Raw genomic sequence first — 21268 nt, 5'->3', positions numbered from 1 at the left:
TACTTGGCGTAAGAATTGCAGAATGATATGATGAAGTAACCAAAAAACATTTTCAAGTAGAAGAGACAGTAGACAACATCAGAGCTGAAGAGAACACATGACCACTTCTCCCTCTTTCATTTATTCATTCCATATTTGTAGGATGCCCAGGTCTCCCCACACTGTGCTAGGCACTGGGGTTACCATGGTGAAGAAGGTGCTGCCCATTCTCACCACATCAGAGCCCTTCATCACTGATACCCACCTGCCCATGATTTGGCTTACCTTGCCCTCTGGGTGTTGTGCACTGGGTATTCGGCCGCTCATTAACAGGCAGCTCATCACCCCCCTGCCCCACCCCAGACCCTGTCTAGTCTCACTTTCCTCCCCATCCCCCCGTTTGCTAACATAGGCTGAGGTCTCAGAATCTCCCTGGCTCCAGACTATTCAACTTCCACACATCCTAGGGCATTAATCCTCTCAAAGTGGTGCAAGACTCAGACTCACATTTCCTCCATCTTCTCATTGTCTGCATTTTCCATTTTGGTGATTTCTGAAAGAGATGCAAAATAACTTCAGAGGATGCATTCTCCATCAACACTAAAGGGAGGCGCTGAAGTCCAAGGACTCAGAGAGAAATTCTTATGACCTTCTGTATGGAACAGATGACTGTTTAAATGTGATTTCATGGTGGAGTTTCTTGCATCCAAAAAAAAGTAAATACTTTCTCACTGTGTCTTAAGTTTCACTGTTGTAAATAGATTCCTCACTTATTGCCTCTATCTTTGCTAAAATAAAGATATAACTGGGAAATTCAGCACATTTAATGTTAACAGTCACTCAATAACTTCAAAAGAATCTCTGGAAGCAAAGTTTACAAGGAGGAAAAGAAAATCTTGCTTAAAAACAAACAAACAAATAAACAAAAACCAAAAAACTTTCCAATAAAAAAAAGCCTAAATGGATTACCTGAATGGTATTACAAAATGGTGCACACTGCTGTAGGTGTGGCCCAACTGGAAAATCTTTAGCCAGCTAGACTTCCCAAACCTTAAGTTGCTATTAGCCTTGAATACCATGGACTTGGGATGTAAAGTCTCTTTGGTTAGCTGTTGTGTTTGTGCTACTGTTTCACTCAGAGCTTCTACTGGTATTGTTACCTTGAGTACCTATGGAGGAATTCAGGGACCACAGGAATCCTCTCAATGATGCCCCTAATGTGTTTTTCAAAAGATTTATCTCAGGGCCCAGTGCAATGGTTCAGTGGCTAAAGCCCCACCTTGCATGCGCCGGGATCCCATATAGGCACTGGTTCATGTCCTGGCTGCTCCATTTCCCATCCAGCTCCTTGTTTGTGGCCTGGGAAAACAGTAGAGGATGGCCCAAAGTCTTGGGAACCTGCACTTGCGTGAAAGACCGAAGAAGCTCCTGGCCTCTGGTTTCAGCTAGGTTCAGCTCCAGCCACTGTGGCCACTTGGGGAGTGAACCAGTGCGTGGAAGATCTTTCTGTCTTTCCTTCTCTCTGTGAATTTGCCTTTCCAATAAAAATAAGCAAATCTTTAAAAAGAAAAAGATCCATTTGAAAGGCAGAGTTGGAGAGAGAGAGAGAGAGAGAGAGAGAGAGAGAGAGAGAAAGGGTGAGAGGGAGGGAGAGAGAAGAAGAGAGATCTTACATCTGCTTGTTCACTCTCCAAATGGCCACAATGAGAAACTGCACCAATCTGAAGCCAAGATCCAGGAGCTTTTTCTGGGTCTCTTGTGGGTACACGCGTCCAAATATTTGAACTATCTTTGCTGCTTTCCCAGGCACATTAGCAGGTGTCTAGATTGGACGTGGAGCAGCTGGGACACAAACTGGTGCTCATATGGAGATGATGCCTTTACCCACTAAACCACAGTACTAGCCCCACCTCTGATTTTTTAATTCAATCTATACTAAATAAAGTCTTCTTGGGAATTTGTTATCGATGACTGTTTTCTTTTATGAGTGTGCTATATTTGGAAATAACGAACTTTATGGAGGCATAATCAATTGTTAAAGCGTCTGTTGTTAGTACACCCAGAAGCACAACTGCTCTTAATTATGTTTGCAAACCTTGTTTCCTGTAACTCTGCTGCTCTCACTTAAGAGTTCTGGTAGCTTTCTTGTCCCTTCCGAATCCGTCTCCCTTTCCTTTCTTTTTCTCTTCCTGTTGCATTGACTAGGACAGCCCTGATCATGCCGACTGGAAGTCATGGGGATGGGCATTTTGCTTTATTCCAATCTTGTGGGGAAAGCAGTCTTTCTTTGTTAACTATAATGCTGACCCAAAGGTTTTGGTTAGACATCCTTTGATCGGTTAAGGAGATACTCCTGTATTTACTCCAGAATTATAAGACTATTTTCTAAATTATGAATGAGTATTGGTTTTGTCAGAAGCTTTTTCTGTCTCTTTCGACATTATCATATGGCGTTCCTTTTAGTTGCTAATATGGTGAATTTTATGTTTGTGTTTTGAATATTGGATTTACCCATGTTGCCAAAGTAAGACATATTTGGTCATATGTATCACATGTTGAAAATAATGCTATTTTGGTTGATGATTTAGTTAAGGATTTTGATAACTGTGTTTACCAGGGATTTCTGTAACATCTTTTCTAGTTTTGGTATAGAGTTCCCCACCTTCCAATAGCTGGGACACTGATTCCAGGCAGTGGGTTACGCACAATCCTAGAGCTCACCTCATTTCGCCCCCTTCTCTCAGGGACTCTCATTTTTCTAATGCTTGTTCAGTGTCAGAAAACTGCTACTTTGGGCCTGGTGCAGTAGCCTAGTGGCTAAAGTCCTCGCCTTGGACAGGCCGGGATCCCATATGGGTGCCGGTTCTAATCCCGGTGGCTCTGCTTCCCATCCAGCTCCCTGCTTGTGGCCTGGGAAAGCAGTTGAGCATGGCCCAATGCTTTGGGACCTTGCACCTGCGTAGGAGACCTGGAAGAGATTCCGGGTCCCTGGCTCCTGGCTATTGCAGCTGCTTGGGAAGTGAATCAACCAAAAGATCTCCCTCTCTCTTTTCCTCTCTGTATATCTGACTTTTCAGTAGAAATAAAATAAATCTTAAAAAACAAAGAAAACTGTTGCTTTGTTTATGTTTTCAATTCTAGTGGTTTATGGAAAGAAATTCCTTGTAGCAGCTAATTCTTCATGGGAGGCAGCAGAAATCTGCTGTTTGCTTAAAATTCTATGGTATGCATGATCATTGGGTACGGAACATCATCCTCAGAAGATGGGGTGGGTTAGGTCTTGTGGGATTGGACTGGTTATCCTGGAGCCTGGAGCTTCCTCTCAGTCTCTCAGTCACACATGCTCATTCACTCATGTATGTTCTTACTATGTCACGTCATCCTTGCAACATATGATGTCATTCTTCACACGCAATGCCATCCTGACAGGTGATGCTATCTAGCATGTTTTGGTGCAGAATGAGACCCTCACCAAGCTTGGCTACCTGCACTTAGACTCTTCAGCCTCCAAAACTTGAGCCGAAATAAGCTTCCTTTCCTTCTAAAGTCCATTCTCAGCTATCTTGCTATAGTAACACAAAACAGCTTACTTGACAGAGCTCCCAGACACTTCGTGAATCTGGGTAGGTTCTGTTTTTGTCAAAATTCCTTCTAAAAATAATAATACTATAGCTGAATTCAATAGTTCAAATGTCTTTCACACAGAATAATTAAATTATCCTTTCATATGCATGACAAAATTATTACCACTAAAAATAACAAAGAAACACTACATTTCTTTTATAAATGAAAGCAGATTCTAAACTTTTGTGTTTGGGTCCAAAATTAGCTTTTTATAGAGCAAGTCTGGTGAAAGTACCAGCTTTTAGTTTTTCAAGCCTGGGAAGTTTTCTGTTTCAATGCTGGTTCAATTTGGAAAAGACACTTTGCTTTTAAGAAATTGTATCTGAAAGAGCTGAGACTCTTCCAGATTGACTCTCGGGAGGCAAGTGGTAAAAAAATGCTGGTTTCAGTTCAGATGCTCTGCTTCAGACCCAGCTCTCTGCTAGTACAGTACATACGGGAAAGCACTGAATCACGGCCCAGCTATTTGGACTCTTGCCACTCACACCAGGCACCAGCATGGAGCTCCTGGCTCCTGGCTGAGACCTGGCCTACCTTGGGCTACTGCAACCATCTGGGGAGTGAACAGTGGATAGATGATGTCTGTTTCTCCTTCTCTCTCCATAATTCTGTGTTATAATCTTCCTTCAGTTACACAATACACAAATGAGGAAATAAAAGGAAAGAGCTATTATGTCTTTACATCCAATGGGTAAACTAATACGGAATAGAGTGGATCAAAACAATAATAGCTATGACTTCTCATGCCTTATCTGTTCTATTTGATTAAAAAATAAAGTGAAGAGAAATTAGAAATTAGAAACCAAGTGAAATAACTATGACATTTTTGTCTGGTCATTTAAAAAGCTAAAACAGAATAAATATATGAGTAGTTGACACATAAAAAAAGAAAAAGAAACTATAATTAGTGAATAAACACTTGATAGGACTTTTGATATCAGATTTGTTACCTCCTCTGAGAAAAAAGATTATTGTGGGATTGGGAGGAACTTGTAATTTTAGAAAAATTTCAAGTGGTTATCAGCAAGCTCCTCTCTCTATGGATGGATCACACCTGCTTCCACATCTGTCTGTTGGCAGTTTCTTGGGGTCCCAGGACTGAGATCTCACTTTGTTGGTGGCTGGCAGCCGGCTGTCCCCTGAGTGCCATCCCTAGCTTCCAGAGGCCATCTCTTAGTCTCGGCTCAAGGCCTCCTTCCTTCATCTCCAAAGCCAGCAAGGGCAGATTAGGCCTCCTTCAAGCTTTAGGCAGGCCTCATGGCCTTCTTCCCACTCAAACAGTTCATGGGAAATGCCTGTCGTAAAAGGACTTTACATTGCAGGCATTTGCTGCAGCACTGAAGACCCTGCCGGGGGTGGCCAGAACCCACATTGGAGTGCCTGGTTTGAGTCTTGGCTAATCCACTCCTGATAGTTCTAATGTGTACCCTGGGAAGCAGCAGATGATGGATCAAGTTCATAGGTCCCTGACCTTCCTATGGGTGACTGGATTGAGTTCCAGGCTCTGGCATGGCCCAGCCCTGGGTGATGTGGACATCTGGGGAGTCAACCTATGGATGGAAGACCTCTCTGTGTCTACTTCTCTGTCCTTCAAATAAAGTAAACATAAATAAATAAAGAGCTGTACATGGTTTCAGAATTTCTTTGTACAGAAATGAACTTATCCTCTAATTCCATTTCTCCATAATGGTTTCCAGGTACTCTCATTTGTGCTACTCTCTCTTGCCTTCTGACTTCTACCACCCATAACTCTAAGCCCATCTCATGCCTCCCCCCAAATGCAGCTTTTTTAGTCCTCTTTTGACTTCTCTCACATACACACACACATCTTTAGCTCACTCATCTAAGACCCTACATTTTTGTGTTTGCCTCCTGGGAGAAGGAACGTTCTTACTCCTCTTATCCAAATGTCTTTCTTTGCTTTGACTATAAGCTGGTCATTCCCATGTGAAAGCAAATTTAAGGAAACAGTTAACTTCCACGTTGAAAGCCACTTCTGCTAATGTGACTCATGCTAACACGGCAATGTGACGAAAACAAAGAGAGGTTCAGAACACATTCCCTGAGAAGCCAGAGCCCAGGCAAGCAGGACTCACGTGCACGCCCGGCCCTGGCTCTTGTTTTCACATATTTACATCAGGGACATCACTCAGCTTACTGCACACTTCAGCAGGCTGAGTGACTGTACCATATGTTTTGGTTTTTGAAACAATTTCTTGAAATATGTTCATTATTCTCCCATGTTCTGCTTTTAAAATACGGGAGGATGAAAACAGTGCCTGATACTGGTATCCATGTATGTCCTACATTGACCTTGGAGTAAAGCCACTGCAAGCTTCACCAAGACTCTGGCAGAAACCTTACTCTCACCTGTGCTCTCTGCCATAAGTTCCTGGGCACGTTATCTTACTTACTCACATCAACCAAACTGACCACTACAGTAGGCAGTCTCAGATCTGACCCAGACTAGCCCAATCGCCAATAAGCATGGGATTATTACAAAGTCAGGAACTACTTTTCCATAATTAAACACTTCAACAGCAGAAGTCTACAGAATGCCTGTTCAATGTAGTGCTGCTTAAAACACCAACTCTATCAAGATGAAATGTCCAAGAATGGGATTGGTAAAATAAATAAGTTGTATATCTCTCACTCACTGAACGCTGTTGATGGGCATTTCTGACGTTGCAGAGTGTCTTGTTATGTTTCGTATAACGAGGTAACAATCCAATTCAAATGACATTTTCCCCATTGTGAAAAACAAACCTTGTATTATTATCCCAATGACAGAAAATAATGTAGCTTTCTACATAGGTAAATCTGAAAGAAACATGCCAAAAATATCAGCTGTATAATTGTGGTGTTTTTACTAGGAGAATTATGGATAGTTTTTATTTCTAAACTCTTTGATAACAGAGAAGTGGTACTTGGTAAACAGTGAAAGCTAGTGTCAGTTTTGCTACACCAAGAGGGAATACACCTAACTTCCTCACAGGAAACCTAGACCCTAGAGATGAGGAGGTCAACTCCGTGGTCCCTGGCTGGACACCTCCAGGTTGGTAATCGCGAAAATTTACAAGTGTTTTCACATCACTGAATTGACACAAGACCCTCCGGAAGTGACGTGCGTAAAGCAAGTAAGGGTCAGCTTTGCCTGAACACCTTGGGTTTCACAGAGGCCCCGGAGTGCACCACGAGCTGCTGGGTAGGTTCTCCAGAGGGCCCCTTCCCCAAACCTTTCCCTCCAGCATTTTACTGACTCCTTCCCATTTCTGGGCGCAAGGGCAAAGAGCCCCCAAAGGCAGCCAGTGGAGAAGCAGCACAGCAGCGATGGCCTGCAGAGGGTCCCAAGCTTGACTCACCGCACTCACAGGCGACACCCGGCTGCTGCTCCATGTTCCTCTTCCTCACAATGAGAAAGAATACGATCCCGGCCACGACGAACAAGGTGACAATCGCAGCTGCAATCCAAACTCTTGAGCTCTCCTTAGGCACAGGGGGGTCCACTGGCACTGGAAACGAACACAAACTTTCCATCAGCAAGGACTTTTCAGAAAAGTTTCTACTTGTTGCTGTTCTCTTTATTCACCTGCCTGCATGTGCCAGAGCTTTGGGGGCCAGCGTAACCTGAAATCAACACGGGGTGGTAGGAAGCTTCAATCTTCCCGCCTCCTCCACAGCTGAGGACCAAACCAGTGCCTCTGACCCGTGCTGCCTTGTCATTCACACGGTGGAGGTGACATTGACCATGATTTGGAAGAAGAGCAACAGCCTGGCCAGTGGTTTTGGAATTTGTGGCTCTCAGGGTGCAATGATGGGGCAACGTCCCTTTAGCCCTGTCCTTTGTGCAAGCTGCCCGTAGGCCCTTCTGCCTGCACCATCCACCATCACCTCTAGATGGGGCTGCTGACACCTCTCCCTTGACAAGCAGATCCTAGGAAGCTGCAACATCCAAGTTAAATTTGCTTGTTTGGTTTTTGCTGAGGTTATGACAATCTTCCTCAGCACTGCTTTCATCATGTCTCTCCCGCTACACATCCGTTTGTATTTGTGTGTGTGAAAATTCCTAGGCTTCTGGGAAGGTTAAAAAACAGCCTTTGGGAGGGGGGGCAGTGGGAGGACTTAGACCTGATTGGCTTAGTTATCAACATTGTTGGGAATAGCTCTGGTGGTCAATTTCAAATTTCAAGACCAATAGGACCTGCTGACCTCCTGTCAGCTTCACTGAAGTTTGTATGTTGCATTTCCTATCTGTGCAGTCAGTTCCTGCTTTTTGAGCCTGTTCGTATTGCCTGTAAGGCAGGCTGTATCTGTTGTCTACAGACTGCTGTCCTTGACATCCAAAAGGTACCTTGGCCAACCATCTGACTTATCTTTGATCAGGCCACAGAACAAGAACACAGACAGGCAAGTCCAATCTCCCAGAGGAATTAGAAGAGAAACATTTCTGAATATAGTAGCAGGTGGTACCAGGAACAGTTACCCCGCAGCAGTGAAGCAGGAGAAAGGAAGTGAGGCTGTAGTCTTGGCAGGCCCTTGGGTAGGCTGCTAGAGTCATAGTGGTGGGCCCCAGGGCATGTTACCTACAGTGAAGCTTGTGGCTACAAGAAGAGAATAAGCTTCAGGTGTAGTTCAAAGAAGCTTCTATCAGGCCGAGAGAAAGCTGTGGTAGAAGCAGCCAGGACTGGCTGGGTGATTCCATCTTTTACCAAACCCTGAGAAACTGAGTGCCTGGGTGGAAATGAAATCAGTGCCAGGAGAGAAGGCTGGCCCACTCATACACTAGGTTAGGTTGGTAAGCACTGGCCTGTGCCTGTTCCTAAGAGGACATCCACAGGCCCTGTCAAGTTGAAACAATGGAACACTGTGAGTGTGAGAACAGCAAAACCAGGTTGGATCAACAGATTGGATGGATGTCCCAGGATGTGTGATAAAATAAAGACCCAGTGCTGGCGAAGGTGGTCAAGGGAAGCAGAGGGAGAGGACGGGCAGTGTGGGCACAGAGGGTATGGCAGAAGAAAACGCTCCAAACACTGCTCTTTAAAAACATTCTCAGAAAAATTCATGAAAAACAGAATTAGAGGGTACATTTATTTTGGTACCAAAAATATTTCGTAATTCAGGTCGGATTTTTATGTAAGGCACATTTTCTCATGCATGTTGGAAAGAGCCATTGTAAAGAGTTGTGCCCTTTGAGACACCCCTTTCCTTCAGGTGGATTGGTGCCTGCAGCAAGTTGGGAGCCTGCTGCAGGCCTGCTGCCTCTGACTGCGTGTGACACACCTTCTGTGCTTAGGGCAGCTGTGGGTCATCCCTTGAGATCCTCTCACCAGCCTAGTCTTCACGCCATCGCCATTTTTCCATTCAGGTGGAATGGAATGCCCTCCTCCTCTCGTCACCACACTTATTAAGGCAAATAGTTTCTTTGACGCTGGTACAAGGTCCCCCTACCTTCAGGAAGTCATCCTTAACCCTCCAGGTACTTACCTGCCTCTGAACACTTGACTATCAAGATAGGTGGGTGGACTGTTTGCAACCCACATGGGAGCAGTGGGACCTGGATTCCAGCTTCCTGCCAATGCAAATCCTGGAAGGCAGCAGGTGATGGTTCAAGTAGTTGGTGTTCAGTCACTCACCTGGGGAAGTCTAGGTGGAGTTCCCAGCCCCTAGGTTTGGCCTGGCCCAGCCATTAAAGACACTGGGGAGTGGAAACTAGCGGATGGGAGCCCTCTCTCCTCTCTCTACTTCTTAAATAGATGGGTAGATAGATAAAACAAAGATATCGATTGCTTTTGTTTTAATTTAGTCCTGTATTTCCAATCTTTTGAAAACTGATGTCCACGTGTGCACATCTGGAGGTCCCATTCTATCAGATGGACCTCTAGAGGAGGGAAGATGTTTTTTCCTTTGAGTTTTCATCATTGACGCAACAATATCCTAGAATGACTCTGTATTCATTAGAGTACCGTACGCCTCTATGCACTTATCTATCCTTGATGTGTCCTATATGTATGCATGCATGTATCATGGTGTAGCATATATGTATGTATGTATCTCTGGTGTGTCCTACATGCATGTATGCATGTCTGTATGAATGGTGTGTCCTATATGCATGCATGCATGACTATTTGAATGTTGTATCCTATATGTGTATATGCATATCTGTTTGTATGGTGTGTCCTATATATATATACATAGGTATTCTTGGTGTGTTCTACATGTGTAAATGCATGGTGTGTGTGGTTGAGTGTTTAATCAACAGAAGTACTCTAGCTTCAAAGAATATTATGATTTTTTAAATCAAAAGTTCAGAATACTTCACCCAAAGACAACCCAACAGACAGAGCCAGTTTCAGTGTTGCCTCCTGCCCTGTGTCATTCCAATGCATCGGGTGCTCTTGGTCTGATTCTTTCCTAACAGCATCACAAAATGGTCCAGCTAGATTTCCTAGTACACGGGACACATGGCACAATCTGCCTTAAGCATTTATGTATAATTAATGATGAAAAAAAAAACAACTTGGGTAGCAGCTTTACCTATAATGAAATGTGGAGAGTGTGCCTCCATGGATTCAGTTTGCAGAACACAGTAAATGGTCGCATTTGTTTTATCATCTGCAAATGTGAAAGGCCAGCTAATGGAAACACTGTACAGTCCTGTGACATTATCTTGAGATTTCTGCATGACACCATCATACTCAGTAGTTGAATTATCAGTTTGTAGCACAAAGAACATCTTCTTAGGTTCTGGGTAGCCTTGTACAGATGAGCAGGTCAAATTTATGCCAGAGTTTATTGTCATATTAGAAGCTGATGCTATTTCTGGTTGACTGAAATTAGCTGAAAGCAGAATAGAGACAAAAGACAAAATTAAACAAAACTCCGTCTAAACTTTGATGTATCTAGAAGGGAACATTCGTTAACTAAATATCTAAACTGGGAACTCATTGCAGCACACCTGGGAACCTCATGGGTTCTCAGCCCATAAGGAGAGCCAGATGTAACTCCACATTTATCTCCAGGAATGGAGTTTTTAGTTATGCTTATGTCCTGCTTACCAAAGTGCTGAAATAAAGTTACCAAAGACTGACATTGAAACCACTCTTCTGGGGAATGAGGACACCAGAGGTGACCTGAGCCTGGGATCCCAACATCCTGTGGGAAAACCTCCAGTTCACCAGCCTAAGCAGGCAGAAGGAGATGGAGCGGGAGCAGAGTTCATGATCCTGACATGCTCTGGGTTTTACCTCCCAGAAACTCAAGCAAGATGGTGTTGAGCAGGTGGGTAGGGATTTGGAACTTAGAAATTGAAAATACTGGTTTGGGGCAAGACTGTCAAGGTATTTTCAACACATTCTATGTCAGATGAAGACCAAAAATCCAGCCATTTTGTAAGGAACATGCTAAGCTTGAAATACTTAGTGCCTTTGTTTGCCATTCATATTTCTGTGGCTACCTCTGGCACCCAATGCCTTTGAGGAAGGTACTTCAAAAAACGCATGGAAGATGTGGATGATGGAAAACAACATGAATGGTTGCAAAATTCTTTTGCACTTAAATAAGCTTATCGTTCAATCCTAGATTGAAGCTTTCCGTGAGCATTTGTAGGTGTCCACATAGCTCCTTCCAGCTGTCCTTGCTCTTGCTCTGTTGCTACTAAATAGTTTACAGGAATCCCATAGTAATTTCTATATTGGCATATTGTTCCAACATGTTAGTCACTTGCTTGTCATTTTCACAGGTTCTGCCATATCAACATTCCACCTAGCACTGCGCTTGTACTTTAAGTGGACTGTAGAAGGTGCATTGCCAGATCTTATTCAAACTTCTTGGCAGTGTCTGTGAATTCAGTTTGGATGGGTTTTCTAGTTTTCTAATATACATGAAAAGACATGTAAAACTTTAAAAGAAGTGCTTGTTTATGTTTCCTAGTATGTTCTTCCAGGAACCTAAGGTACCTGGCCACACTTTGCAAACATTGATTTACCAATTGGTTAAATATCTGGAAAACCCCGTAACCTAGTTTGAATCACATGATGGAGAGGCTCTCTACTTTATTTCTACTTTTTCCTCTGCTTTACTTTGTGGTTTTAATAGGTATTGATCTGTCTTTTCCAGTTGTGTGAAAAGTTGATCTAGATTTAGAAATACCATGTCAGAGCATCAGCCCTGGAGAAACGAGCACTAAGTTGACACCCAAGCCTGTACCTGAATGCTTACAACGGTTCTGGTCCTAACATCCACAAACTGGGAACAACCCCATGTTTTTCAAAGCGGTAAATGGACAGACAATGGAATGCTACTTAGCAATTTAAAAACAAAAAGAACAAACTCTGATAGATGCAATAAAATGAAAGAAACAAAAAGGCTTTGTGCTGAATACAAAAAATCAGTCTCAGAAGTTTACAAACACCATACTTCCATTTATGAGATATTCTCCAATCTGTAGGATGTTTCAAAAGAAAGCGCAAAAGATAATTTTTAGGTTGATGGGATATTCTGTGTTCCATTCATGGTGATAGCTATGCAAATCTATATAATCTATAAAGTTAATAAATTTTATGCTAAAACAGAAATGTTCATTTTACCGTATGATGATAATGAAAATAAGTCTGGGGTTTCGCATTTGGCACAGCAATTCAAGGTGCTGCTTAGAACACCCACAGGCCATAGTGGAGTGCCTAGGTGCAAGTCCCAGCTGCACCCTTGATTCTAGCTTTCTGCCAATGCACACCTTGGAAATCAGCAGGTGATGGTTCAGATGGTTGAGTCCCTGCTCCCTACACAGGAGAACTGCATGGAAGTTTGGCTCCTGGCTTTGGCCTGGCTACTACAGACCTTCAGGGAGTGACCAAGTATATAAGAGATTTCTCTCTCATATCATCTCTCTGCCTTTCAAATAATAGTAAATCTACCATGACCTTTAGGCATGTGAAGATCTGATGAACAGAGGAGCTGGTTTTCAGCTCAGGGGGTTGTTTCTCAGGTCATTTCCCTTCTGACTCCTGCCTCATCAGCAAACGACTCATAAGGAACCAACAGGAGGCTGGAGGGGAAAACCCCAGTCAGTCAGCTGTCTCCCTTGCTGGGTGCTCTAGGCAAAGATTAGTAGATGAGAAATCTTGGGCCAAAGTAGAAGATGCATGTAAAAGATTTGAGGCCTCTGTGGTTATACAAACTTAGCAATGACCAAAATACACATGGTTTTCACTTGGCCACATTACCTTTGCTCAATTAGCTCTATTTTGTCCCCAAAAATGAGTCTGACAGATCCTTCTGAAGCAAACTATACTAAGTGTGAGGATTTTCAGTTCCCTGTGCCCACATTCTGTATTTCTTTCAAATGCACATCCCCGAAACAGCTATCCTCTGCCTGCTCTTTGCAGACCCGCCCCCTCCCACCTGGCTGGTCCCCCATGCCCATCCCTCCAACATTTCACTACCCATTTTGTAGTCTTCTCTGAGGAAGTGAAGGATCTGAACATACCACTGATCACATACCAAGCACTGACAGCTCAGAACTTATCTGTTGAAACGGAATCATTCCTTTGGACCCTTTGTGATGGATGTAACATTGATACAAGCCCTTGTCCGTGATCTGAACGTTGTGAAGCCGTAGGGTCAAACTGTCCTGGTCAAAGCTTGTGCGGCCAATGTACTTAGAGGCCACATTATCAGGCTTCTCTCTACCCAAGTATAGCTCATACAGAACCCGCCTCTCCTGGTCCTGCCAAAACACAACCAGCTCACTCAGGCTTCTGTTTTGAGAGTTTGTGAATTGGCATGGCAGGTCCGCAGTTTTGTTGAAATAAGCCTGTGTCTTCAGGGAAGCAGCACCTAAGAAAGAAAAGTGGGGATTAGAGAAAGAGGAACAAGTGAAAGAAAAAAAAATACAAAGCCAAATTCCATTTCTCTTTCTACAAGCCCTGGCATACCATCTTATCAGTAATGGCCACGCAGAAGTAGAGCTCAAGCTTGGAATGTGTGCACGTGCTTGGAGCACCTGGACACGAAGGCTGAAGTTGGAGCTCACTGCCAACTAAATGTGTGTGAGCTTAGGCATACCACAACCTTGAGAAGCCTCAGTTTGCTGGTGTGTTTAATGAAGGTTTGGATTTGGTGCTCCTTCTAGTACTAGGGTTCTGTGGATTTTCATCTTAGGAAAGGGAAAGTCGGCAGAATGGGAAACACATTCACCAACTTTTTTCTAGGACCTGAATCTTGATTCTCCCGGTTGTAGTTGTTCTCCTATAACTTCTAGAGCATCATCAAAAGTTCTTCCCTTCACCTCCTTGGCCCTTTATGTTTTGGTCCACTATGGTGAAAAGGCTGCTGACAATAGCCTCATTCATTGGTGATCACAGAGGCTAGTACCTGTGAGATGCAAATACTTCCCCCTAACAACTTTCCTTCCCTCACGACAGCTGCTCCTTTTATGACTAGCTCTTTCTAGGATATGAAACAGTTTGGAAGTGACTTGAATGGGCCACCAAGGCTGCGATTCTCAGTGACCTCTCTAAGGTCTTTCAGGGACCAGAAAGAGAACCAGGTAAATTTGAGGGTTGTTTTGGGATTGCAGTGGTCAAAGGCTACTTAAGACACTTAAATGAAATATTGCCAGGGGATTATAGCTGGGAAGGTGAGGCTGAGCCTGACAGTACTGGGGGCCCCAGGCACCCCAAACTTGATGCTTCTAGAATTCATGCTCCCTGGAAACTTTACCAACTGGTACAGAATATGGTGCAAGAATTCAGAGAAGGGCTTTGGTTATGATGGCTCACTGAGGTTTGTGGGAGGGATTTGGGTCACCCACTTCCTTAAATGTGATGAATACATTTTAGGGCCTTTTTCCAGGTCACAGAATTACATGAGACAACCAAAAATCTAACTAGGGGGCATGAAAAGTACAGGGCATAGAGGCAGGAATGCCTTGGTGAATTTGAAGTTAGATATCATCTTGGGTGAGGAAGTTGGGTTTCCTGACTCAGGATTTTAACCAAGGGACACTCACAAGGAAGGAGGAGCCTGGGAGGGAGGGTCAGCAGGGACAGGGAGGTGGAGGGCTGGGTTGGTGAGAGCTGAGGAAGCTCCATGTGACATTCTCTGGGTAGGGGAAAAAGGAAGTCGATCTGATAAATGATTTCTCTTCAAAGAAGGAACAGGAGGGCGAGAAACAGATAATGTCCACAGTCAGGGATGCACACCACATGGGCCTCCAAGTAGGGTGGGAGGGTATGGAGGAAAGAAGGTGGGACAAATGTTTCAGTTCTTTTTTTAAAAATTCTACTGTGTTGTAGGGTAGGGAGGGGAAAAGGGAGGCGCTCCTTGCCGTCAGACTACATTAGCACCTGGGGATAAGGGCCAGTCATTTGATGATGCCTTGGAGACTGATGTGGGGAAGAATTTCTGAGGGTGTTATTTGAGTGGTTTTGATAGTTCTGAGATAGCTGTCAGCTTCATTGCACCTGAGTTGAGAAAATCTTTCCACGATCTATTGACTGAAGAATTTCACTTTAGTGATCCACAGACCCAGAAACTTGCCGCAAAGCTTGGCCAGAGTTGTCCAACCTTTTCTACTTTCCATCCTTTGATGAGAACTCCTCTACATCCTCTACTGGCCTAGATGAGCTGGCTATCATGTCCCTCTTGTGTATCTGGGCATGCTGTACACTAAACAGACATCAGCCTGAAGCGATCTAGTCCCAGGGCATGCACTCCAAGTTCATACCACATATATTGTGATCTTCCCTGTGGCTACAGTTTCAAATCCAGTGCTCTAGGTGGGGATTCTCCCAAGAAACCTCATCTGGGGTGGCCTCAAACTTGACTTTTGTGTTTGCCAGTCAGTGCAGGGTCAGGTTCAGTTCATCAACCACACCAACCAATGCGTATACCAGTTGATGCAGCTGCCTGATCAGTTCTGCTCCAAGCTCCATCTCTTATGCAAACTGACAGGTGTTGTGGCCTTACCTAGCCCAGCCCACCACAGGCCTGGTGCTCACTTACACCAGCAGGTGCCACCATGGCCTGGTCAGGCTGACCCCCCAGTAATCCAAACTAGGCCCACCCCAAGCCCTGGTTTTTGCATGTGCTCTGTCAGCTTGTGCTGTGCTCTAGCCCTGGCCTGCCTGCATTCCATTTGGCTCTTATGCATATCCATGGATGCTGTTGGCCATGGTCTTGACTCTAAACTTCAGTGGGAATTAGCCCAAGTTTGAATTACTGCCTATCACACTGTGCCACCCTTACCGTAACTCCACAAGACACTCAAAACACAAACTGCAGACATCAGTACAGGATGCCCGTCTATACTAGAAGAAGGACAAAAGCCCTATGTGAGAAGCCAGACTAGTAAAAGGAAAAGGGTAGCATAAGGAAGATTCCTTGTGTTGGGCAGTTATCTCACAAGGCAAACCAGAGATTCTTGTTTCATGGGTGTAAAGCATTTAATCGTAGCGCAAGAGCACCACCTACTGTAAATACAATACTGTCCTTCAGCAGGGCAGTGGAGGAAGTTAAGGGCAGGGAAGCACAGGTTTGGTCTAATTTGCCCTATGATATAGGGAAGGGGATATAACGGAGAAACAGAGCACAATGAAAAGTTCTGCCAATTAATGCTTAATGGTATATTATTACTGAGCTGTTTGTTGTGCCTTCTGGGGTTGGTAATGACTTTACCCTTAGCTTTGCTATCTTCTTGATTCATGTGTTTCCCCTACACATATCTCACGTTTCTACCTACTCACTCCACTTCAAAGATTGATTCCATGTTCCCAGCCCCTCCCCCAGGGATTACAAGTGGGTTCCCCTTCAACCATTCTAATTGCTGTCCTCTTCATCTCCCAACCAAAAGCATGCTCTGTGGACCAGTGGCATGGACAGCACTGAGGGGCTTTCAGGAATGCAGAATCCTGCCCCATCCCAGCCTAGTGGACCAGTAGCTCCACTTTGAGAAGCTACTTTACTCTATCTCCAGGTCAGATCACAGAAAATGACAGCAAAGTCTGCTGCCAGCTGTTCCCCTCCCCAGTACTGCTTCCCTCCCACCTTGTGCACTGGGTGGAAATCACTCAAGTCCATTCTAAGTGGAACCGAAAGTATTTCACCACTCACACTCTGCAGCCACTCCCTCAACCGCGGGCTTTCATGAGATCACTCAGGGCTGGCAGGGAAGATCCAGCCGAGCCCCTCTCTGACTGTGGTAGGGGAAGATGTGGTTCAAGATCTGTTTTCCCCAGGTATCTTCTCTCCTCCTTTCTACTTCCCCAGATGTTAGTGCACCTAAAGAGCACACTCCCCAAGACTTCACTGATGGCTAAGGGTTGAGAATCTTACTCTTCCCCAGTGCTTGGGCCTCAGTGTAGTAATAACAATGGCTATGATGAGATCAGAAGTCTGGAGGGCCCGGTGGCGTGGCCTAGCGGCTAAAGTCCTCGCCTTGAACGCGCCGGGATCCCATATGGGCGCCGGTTCTAATCCCGGTGGCTCCACTTCCCATCCAGCTCCCTGCTTGTGGCCTGGGAAAGCAGTCGAGGACGGTCCAATGCATTGGGCCCCTGCACACCCGTGGGAGACCCGGAAGAGGTTCCAGGCTTCCGGCTTCGGATCAGCGCAGCACCGGCCATTGCGGCTCACTTGGGGAATGAATCATCGGACGGAGGATCTTCCTCTCTGTCTCTCCTCCTCTCTGTATATCTGACTTTGTAATAAAATAAACAAATCTTTAAAAAAAAAAAAAGTCTGGTGAGGCACCTCCCTAATCAGCTGAAGGAGACTGAAGTTCTTCTCTGCAACATACTGCTCAAATCTCATCCAAAGATGACTCATCATCCTGTGGATCTCTGATCCCACCACCACTATGGTGTTCCTGGGAAGTTGCTCCAAACGCACCATACCTTACATGTTCCAGGACCATCTACTCCACTGGGTGTCCCTCCACGTCTCTGTGCTCTGGTCTCTTCCTTCTGCTGCTAAACTTTCCTTCAGCACTTGCCTGGGCCTCCTGGAGGTCACAATCCTACCAGAATCAACCCTTGTAGGTTCCTTCCTCATCACTGAGGTGGTGCTTTCGTTGGAAGGAAGAACCCTGCCCATCATTCACTGCTGGTGCTCTCCTCAGGTGTTCGAGCAGCATTCTTCCCTTTTCAAGTGGTCTGCCTGCCATTGTTCTTAGCTCCTAACCAGTGCTCTCTACCCTTCTGCTCACTGGAGATTGAGTTCTTTTCTAACCAGTTCTTAAGGTCATGTGAGTGAGTTCATCATGAAGCAGTCCATCAATCACCTTGCCTCTGAGTTCCTTGACCTCGTCAGCCCCTAAAGTTTTCATCCGCAGGTATGTCAGCAGCCTCCCACTCATGGTACCACAGGGCCTGGAACACCTCCGGTCCCAGAAACTCAACCTCAGTACACTCATCCTGGTTTATAACCTCTTGTTCCTCCAGGCTTGGCTTTTACTTACTTGGTCTACATCTGTTCTTCAACTTGATCAAGAGCCTATATATATCACTGACTCAACGTCAGTGACCCCATAATGCAGTGTTTTCCAAAAGAACTCTCTGTGATGGTAGAAATATTCCATGTCTTGGTTGAATTAGCCCCTGGTCATGGTGGCTAGTGAGCACCAGATAAAAGGCTAGTGTGATTAAGAAATTAAATTTTTGTCTTAATTTTAACAAATTCAAATGTAAATATTCACATGTGGCTAGTGGTTATCACACTGGACAACACACAGCAGCATATCTTTTAATTACTCCTTGCCAGCATCTTTAACAAATGTGTCCCTTTGTCTCTAGAATTCATCCTGGGAACATTCTACTTTTAAACCGCATATGAGGTTACTTCAGCAAGTTCATGGAAACTTAAATTCAAAGAGAACTTTCTTTGGGTGCAAAATGATTTTGCAATCCATGCATTTTTCCATCATATGCACTGTCTATGACATTTTGAAGACCTCTTACATATAAGCACAGATTTCAAATAGTTTCCACCAAAATAAATTTCTGTTTCTGTTTCATCTTCTGTGAACTTCTGACATGATACTCCCTCATCTCTTCCTACCAATGGAATGGCTGAGCCCTCCCGCAACAAGTCATCCGATTGTGCAGACAGCCTGATGACATGACACAAAGGTGATGTCCAATCTCACTCGACTTGGGCTTTGTGCTGCTCAGCCTTGCCTGCGCCCTTTTCTCAGCAGTCACTACACACACCACCCCTGCCCCGCTTTAAGTCTCTCTTTCCCTCACAAACTCCCTAAAAGAATAAGCAACTATTTTGCCTCACCGCTGCCTCCTACCCTCACTTCTTTACTAAAACCAACCTGACAATGGTTGGTCAGTGACTTCCCGCTGTGGCAAAGCTCAGACCTCTTTTCAGACCTCAGCTCATCTGAGCACTTGGCCAAGTCTCACACTGTTGGCATCTCTCCTTCCCAAAGTGCTGTACCATTTCCCAGTGTCTGACTTTCTAGCAAGTTTCCTCTGATCACTCCTTCGAGACTGATAATATCAAATGCCTGTTCTTGGTCTTAGACTCTGCAAACTGTCCTCCTGGTTTCCTCCTTATAACCCTTGGGTTCAATTGCCATCTCTCCTCACTGATCATCAATCAGCACACATCAATGAAGTTATCTACACATGTTCTTCCAAGCCAAGCCCCTGTCACCTCTTGACTGCATAATTACAATCACCTCCTGATTGATGGGTCTTCTTCCACCCTTGCCCTCTTGCCACCCATACACAAGTCTAGTCTATCAAACCAAAACAATCCCTTCAAAGTTCATCTCCAGTCACATAACCCTTCTATTCCAAAGTCCTTGATGACTTCCTCATATCCCTTATGAAAGTCACCTGACATGATACGCGATGTTTGATTAGTATCTTTCTGGCTTGAGGAGTTTAGCTCCTGGGTTTAAAACAAAACAAAACAACTATCTGTGATTTTCTGCCAGGCATGGTTGGCAATTACAGAGGTCTCATGGGAACGCTGCCTCCCCACCCTGGACTGTGGGTGCACAGCCAGTACTGGCAGTCTCTAGAGGGGCTGCAGTCACGGTCCCAGCCCCTAGCCAGTCATGCCGTTCACATATTTGCATTCCTAGCCTGGGCACTTTCACTCTTAGGTCTCTTCATCTGAGACCTCGGGCAAAGACCTTTAGGTGCCTCCCTCCAAAGCATCCTTTTGGGGCCTGAAGATGTTTCCCCTTTTGGACTCCAGACTCTGTATCCAGGACTTTCCTACTCCTGACCCTCCTCATCCCTCATCTTCTCCTAATCTCCTCACCCCCTACATTGGATCCTCTTACTCTTGATCCATAAAATTGCCGGAGCCTTTTGTTCGGGGCCTCCTCCACAGTGAGTCAAGCCCTCTGTCTGCACAGATCTACCTGACCCTTCCCGGGTGTGAGATACAACAAAGGAAGTCAACCCTGCCTCCCACTGCAGCATCCTGCTGATGCAGCACAATAACAAACTCAAAGCTTAGCTCTTTCATTCTTGTCCAGAGCAGTCTTCAGGGCTCTAACACCTGGCAGTTCAGCTGCATCTCCCCCAGCTCAGCTGACACCTGACATCTCCTATTACAACAGGCACAGGGCTTTCATCTTGTTTCTTCACTGCCACATTTCCAGTATCTACAACTGTTTCTCACACATATTAAACATTCAGGAAACACTTATGGAGGAAATGAATGACTGACTTTCAGTTGTCAGGGAGATTAAATTTAAATCCAAACGAGAGATTTGTTATATTTTTTCACAGATATTTTAAAAATGCCAAAGAAACCCACTGCCTGTGAGAGAGTGGGGAGATGGGTCCTCTTACGCACTATCGGTGCAACCTTTTTGAAGGACAATTGGTAAGATGCATGAACATTCATATAAACTTAAACCCTGACTTAGAAATTTAGTCTCTAGGAATTAATTCCACCAAAAGACACACATACACAAGATGGCATATCGTTCTCACTGTTCATGAGAACATGCTAGAGATAAGTTAAATGACTTAATGAATCATGATGCAGTCAAACAAATGAATGCTACATGGTTGTGAAGCAGAAAGCCACAGGGTGCTATAGCACTGCAGTCAGGGGTATGGATTTAGATAGCATGCATTCAGTTGCAGCTCAACCCCTACTGTTCATTTGCCACAATAGGCTAATTACCTAACTCAACTGCATCCTAGTTTCCTCTTGTGAAAACTAATAGAAATAATGGCCTCTCTACCATATTGCCATTGTAACGATTAAAAAGGCCATATTTTGAGATTTCAATTAATACTGGCCCATAACAAGCATCCACAAAAAGTTACACAGTTTTGGAGCTGATCTCGCAGAAATTGTGAGTGGAATAGTACTCACCAAAGGCTGTAGAGAGTAGAGGGAAGGAGAAATGGACAAAATTTGAGCAACCAGTACCAAGAGCTAGATAAAAGAAAGACGTTGTTTTGTCCCCCACCTGTTGGTCCTCATTTTATTTGAAAAGCAAGATACAGAGATGAGGAGAGAGATCCTCCATCCTCCAGTTCACTCCCCAAATTCCTGCAGTCTCTAGGCCTGGGTGGGGCCAGGAACTCAATCCAAAGTTTCCCACCTGGGAACTGCATGAGCCAGACTGCTGTTAGCGAGGATCCACATTGGTGGGAAGTTGGATTCAGCACCTGGAGTCAGG

At 44.7% G+C, this 21268-nt stretch overlaps 1 protein-coding gene across 2 annotated transcripts in view; it reads right to left on the bottom strand.

The window, feature by feature from the left end:
• CD86 (CD86 molecule) overlaps positions 1–21268 on the bottom strand; it is a 73064-nt gene that overhangs the window by 2449 nt on the left and 49347 nt on the right. For both annotated transcript variants that reach the window (XM_058661969.1, XM_036494827.2), the window contains exons 3-6: positions 13105–13440; positions 10141–10443; positions 6966–7115; positions 487–532 (exon numbers count right to left, since the gene is read on the bottom strand). In XM_058661969.1, coding sequence (XP_058517952.1) covers positions 487–532; positions 6966–7115; positions 10141–10443; positions 13105–13440 — 835 coding nt within the window. The remainder of the gene's footprint in view (positions 1–486; positions 533–6965; positions 7116–10140; positions 10444–13104; positions 13441–21268) is intronic.

Source organism: Ochotona princeps, chromosome 3, assembly GCF_030435755.1.
Source record: "Ochotona princeps isolate mOchPri1 chromosome 3, mOchPri1.hap1, whole genome shotgun sequence".
Taxonomy (NCBI): Eukaryota; Metazoa; Chordata; class Mammalia; order Lagomorpha; family Ochotonidae; genus Ochotona; species Ochotona princeps.
Note: the sequence above shows the minus strand (reverse complement) of the source record. Positions and strands in the feature narration are given on the sequence as shown.